At 34.9% G+C, this 5,000-nt stretch overlaps 1 protein-coding gene across 2 annotated transcripts in view; it reads right to left on the reverse strand.

Annotated features, from left to right (window-relative positions):
• Nucleotides 1-326: 326 nt before the first annotated feature.
• MED4 (mediator complex subunit 4) overlaps nucleotides 327-5,000 on the reverse strand; it is a 7,306-nt gene continuing 2,632 nt past the window's right edge. Inside the window, exons 4-6 of one of the 2 annotated variants that reach the window (XM_027366599.2) lie at nucleotides 4,169-4,340; nucleotides 3,629-3,724; nucleotides 327-1,846 (exon numbers count right to left, since the gene is read on the reverse strand). In XM_027366599.2, the coding sequence (XP_027222400.1) occupies nucleotides 1,683-1,846; nucleotides 3,629-3,724; nucleotides 4,169-4,340 (432 nt within the window). In that variant the 3' untranslated portion in view covers nucleotides 327-1,682. Of the gene's footprint in view, nucleotides 1,847-3,619; nucleotides 3,725-4,168; nucleotides 4,341-5,000 lie in introns of both variants that reach the window. The other variant, XM_027366598.2, reaches the window with a different exon arrangement.

Consider the following 5,000-nt stretch of genomic DNA (forward strand, 5'->3'; position numbering starts at 1 on the left):
AAAGAGAGAGAAAAAGAAAGAGAAAGAGAGAGAGAAAAAGAAAGAGAAAGAGAGAAAAAGAAAGAGAAAGAGAGAGAGAGAAAAAGAAAGAGAAAGAGAGAGAGAAAAAGAAAGAGAAAGAGAGAGAAAAAGAAAGAGAAAGAGAGAGAGAGAGAGAAAGAGAGATAGATAGACAGAGAGAGAGAAGAGAGAGAGAGATAGACAGATGGACAGATGGATGGATGGATAGATAGAGAGATAGAGAGCAAAACATGGTGAAAGGACAGGAATGTAGTATTCTGCCTTGAACTAAATATAAAGCTCTCATTGGATATAAGAACAAATGATAGTTTTATGTACACTTTATTTGTGAATATACACAAAAATCCCTTGATGTCATAGTTATGAACTGTTGCCTTGTACTACATCGGAATACTTACCTATGTTGTATCTTTTCAGATATGATTGAACGTAATCTGTTATACTTGTTGAAGACATTTTGTCATGATAGCTACTCTCTTGAAATATCCTTTACAAAGTTCATCATAATACTCTAGCATTGCGTTTCTCCAGGACTCAAGAATTTGAACATGTATTAAATACTTACTTTTGTACGTTACCAACTGATACTTGACGAGGTAAAGTTACTTGGCATGAAAAATACTTCAATTAGATTTAAATGTCTTGCTGAAAATTCAGTCACCACTGTCAGTTACTTCTGAAAAAATATAGTCCCTATTTACACAATGATACCAAACCATTTAAAAACAAAGTGCATGGAAGATTGTGTCCTGAAATCTGCTACATTTGACACAAACTTGCAAAGTTTAGCTAGAAAACTATATAATAAACTTTGTATAAAAGTACATACATAACACTGTCTCTGCCATATTCTGATATGAAAAGGATAAGTTGAGGAACATTTGATGTCAAACAAACATGCTTTGAATAATCACAAATATAATAGCTTGTCTTTGTACATTATCCTATAAGCAAGAGCATAACCAGTAGATATACTGATGAAGTACCAATTAAATTTTCTTAAGAACTAACAAGAACTCTATCTACACACATCCAATAACAATATTCTCAATGAATATTTATACAAGCCAAGATTTACAGTACCTGTGATCAGAGTAAACAGAATGAGCAATTTTCACATTAGCTTATTTTGGTTTCGATATTCAAGTGTTAAAATCAAACCTCAAACTTCTAACAATATTCCGAATATATATGCAAGAAGCTGCAATCAAATAAGAATTGAATTTTCAGAAACATCATTCCAATGTTTATATTCTGAGACATACTAATTAAAGAGAAACACAAATTTCTTTAAAATTATTATTTCTTGAAAAAAGAGAGAGAAGGAGAAGGAGAGGGAGAGGGAAGGGAAGGAAAAAAGAGAAGAAGAGAGGAGAGGACAGGAAAAGAGAGGAGAGAGGAGAGAGGAGAGGAGATAGAAAAACAAAATGTACATTTGAAGACTGGATCATGACAAAAGTCTTATTTACAAACTTAGCAAATACTCCACAAAGCTCTCTTTCTCTATTAAAGAGTAATATTGGCTTCGGCCTGAAGTTATTTTCCTGAGGCCAAGGGGCACTTCACGTCGCACCCTTGCATGATGATACGAAACAGACTTGATATCTTTGGAATGGTCCTGAATATGGATATCAGGTAATCTGGCACCCAGACTGGTGTTGTCACTGAGAATCAGACGAAGAGGAGGAAGAGGAATCTGAGCTCATAACCTCAACGTCCTCTTGCTCTTTCTTTTCCACCACTGCTGTATGGCCTCCCATGTGAACCTGCAAGTCTCCTGACGGCTGCCAGCTGAAAGTTCCTCCAATGCCTGCTGAAGTTGGCTCTGGAAAATGGATAACATAAGGTAAAGCTTATAGGCAGTCAGCAGGCAAAGCAACACATCTTTTTATCCTTTATCGTGTAAAGTTATTGTCTGGTTGACTCCTAGGATGTTCAAAATAAAAAGTTTAACTTCCATTTTCTTGGTTCCATACCTATAAGACCTATATTGGCATCAGAATGCACATGCAGAGTTTGAAAGCAATCAATTAAATAACTATAATATATGAACCACCCTAACCGTACACTGACAGGGCATAATTTTCTGTGTGTCAATTGTTGAGGTGAATACTGGCATCCATCCAGCTTTTCCAGCAGGGGATTTGCTGTGTAAAGCAGGACTGTCCACTCACTCACTACAGCAAGCCATGTCGTGTATATATGTTTCTCGGAAAAATGGTAGGATGTCCATGATGGTTATGGGCATGCCCGTGAGTAAGAGGTTAATGGGCTGCATATTTCCCAGTGCAATTTTAATGGAATACAGGTTGTGGTGTGACATGATGTATCCTGAGGCAACCCTCGTAAAGTTTATGTTCATTTTACTCACTTAAAGTCTTTCTATTTTGTTTGCTTCGTTTTCTTCAAATGGTGCTCAGTGGTCTATAAAAATATCACGTATATTAAAACAACAATCAAATGAATGTCAACAAATCACCAGGCATTTTTTTTGCAATGAATTTTTACATGTTTGTGTTTAGTTAATAACTACCATGTCTTGTATTTTTTATTTCATTTTCCATACAATATCATTCGTGTTACAGATTCATAATTAAATTGAAGCTGAATAGTTTTGAAGGACCTAGTCATGCTGGTCCATACCATGTAAGGAGGACCTGGTCATACTGTTTATAAGCCCTCACTCCAAGTGTAGACTATTAGAGGAATACTACATAAAATCAATTCACAAATTCTGCCATGACTATTACACTTGATTTCTCTTTATTTTGATAATTTACAGCAGTGATGAGAATACCGAGATCGCTGAACACCACATGAGACCCAACAATAAATGGAAATTTTACTGAAGGCATGAAGGCTAGCAATGTAATTTTTTTTTTCTATAATTTTCCGCAGTGATGAGAATAACTAGATCACTGACCAGCACATGAGAGTCAATAAAAATAGAAAGATTAGTGAGAGACATGAAGGCAATGTAGGACAGCTCTATAGGCACCTACAACACCACACCTGGCCCTTGTAAATATCTTGCCAGAAAAATACCCCATCCACTGAAATAGCTAGCAGATTTTTTTATTCATATTTGATTGCCTTCAAACTTTCTATGGTGTATTCTAATATTGTTTATCAATATTACAGAGGTATGGAGCAATGAAAATTGGAAACTGTACGGGAAAAAGATCATATGAAGATATACTAGCATTATTCTTTTTTTTTTTCTTTTTCTTTTTTCACTGAGGAAACAAATATATCCAATTTAGTGTTCAGATATAAAAAAAAAACATTAATAAACCAATTTAACCTACATTCACAACAGCAAGCTATACATATTTTTATATCTATCTATCTATCTATCAATATACATACATCATATATCAACATCAACAACAATAATGAAACAAATCTACAATAACAGCTGAATATCCAGGGGGAAAAAAAGAAAGAAAAGAGGAAAAAAAAATAAAAAAGGAAGCAATCTTTTCAACACATGCAAAACCTTCCTCTACTAAACAAACAGAATCATAACTACCATCAATGACAAAAACAACATCACGAGAGCACAACATCGAAATGGCAAAATTGTGAAGGAACGCACCGTACTTACCGGTGTGGTGGCCTCTCGTCATTGGGTCAGACAGGTGGGATTGGGTATGGAGAAGCTGCCCGTTCTGACCTAAGTAACCAGCACGCATTTCCAAGTCTGTAAACAAGGGGTTCACAGTTTTAAGTCATGTCAAAAATATTTAAAAATAGGGAAGGAAGCTACTACAGATGAAGGGTTTAGAAGCACTGGCTACCCAAAATCTGGGGAAATTGGGGTAGATGGCAATAAAAGAAGAAAAAAAATGATATTCAATACATATGAACTTTTCTTCACTTTTCATCGCTAAAATATCGTAAGCACATTCATGACAATACTCAAAGCAAAGGAACCTTACTAAAGTATTATGTCTCTATTTATGCATACTACATAACTTTACATTGTGATTTGTCTTATAAAATAACTTTTTTATATACCCCCCCCCCCACACACACACACACACACACACACACACATACACACACACACACACAGACACAGACGCGCGCACACGAAACTCTCAAGTTTTCGAGTACTTTGGTAAAATCTGCATAATTACACTACCTGTGGGGTATGGTCTTCTAGGATCACCCTGCTGCCAATTGTCTGGCGCAGAAACAGCGTACGTGGAAGATATTCTGTGTGCGTATTTTATAAGTTCTTCACTGTTGACGGGTCTTTTGTTGGCTCTTGCAATACTCTGTAGCTTCTGTCTTGCCTGATATAATGCCACTGACTGTAGAAAGAAGTATAAGAAAGACTGTCATGAACAAGTAGATGGCCAGAAATACTTTATACCAAGAAAGGCTTTCATATAATAAAAACATAGCTAAGGTACCTTGAAAATCATCAGAAATTTTAATACATGATTTACTATAATCATAACAAAGACTTATTCGGAAGCATGGCAAGACCCACCCAAGACTGGGGCATAATATCATGCTATCTGCCCTTTCCATCATTCAGCAGTAAAAAGAACTGAAGGCAACAACTTAAAACAAACTAAGATTTTAGTACAAACACATGGGTATATGCATTCAAAGATAATATTCATGAACACTTTACTAGTATTTAATTTCAACTTGCTACAACTACTTTATGACACACCATATCATGAATAAACAACACAATAAATTCTTGCAAAGAAAATTACTTTTCTAAATCTTGTACAAAAAATACAACTTTCTATAATAAAGCGTTGATGTAAATATCATACTGAAGCAAAGCTCAGGTTATCAAGATTTCTTGATAATGAATATTACTATTGCTACAACTACTTTATGACACACCATATCATGAATATACAACAACACTATAAATTCTTGCTAAGAAAAATACTTTTCTAAATCTTGTACAAGAAATTCAACTTTTTATAATAAAGCTTTGATGTAAATAT

This window comes from Penaeus vannamei, chromosome 20 (assembly GCF_042767895.1).
Source record: "Penaeus vannamei isolate JL-2024 chromosome 20, ASM4276789v1, whole genome shotgun sequence".
NCBI classification, from domain to species: domain Eukaryota; kingdom Metazoa; phylum Arthropoda; class Malacostraca; order Decapoda; family Penaeidae; genus Penaeus; species Penaeus vannamei.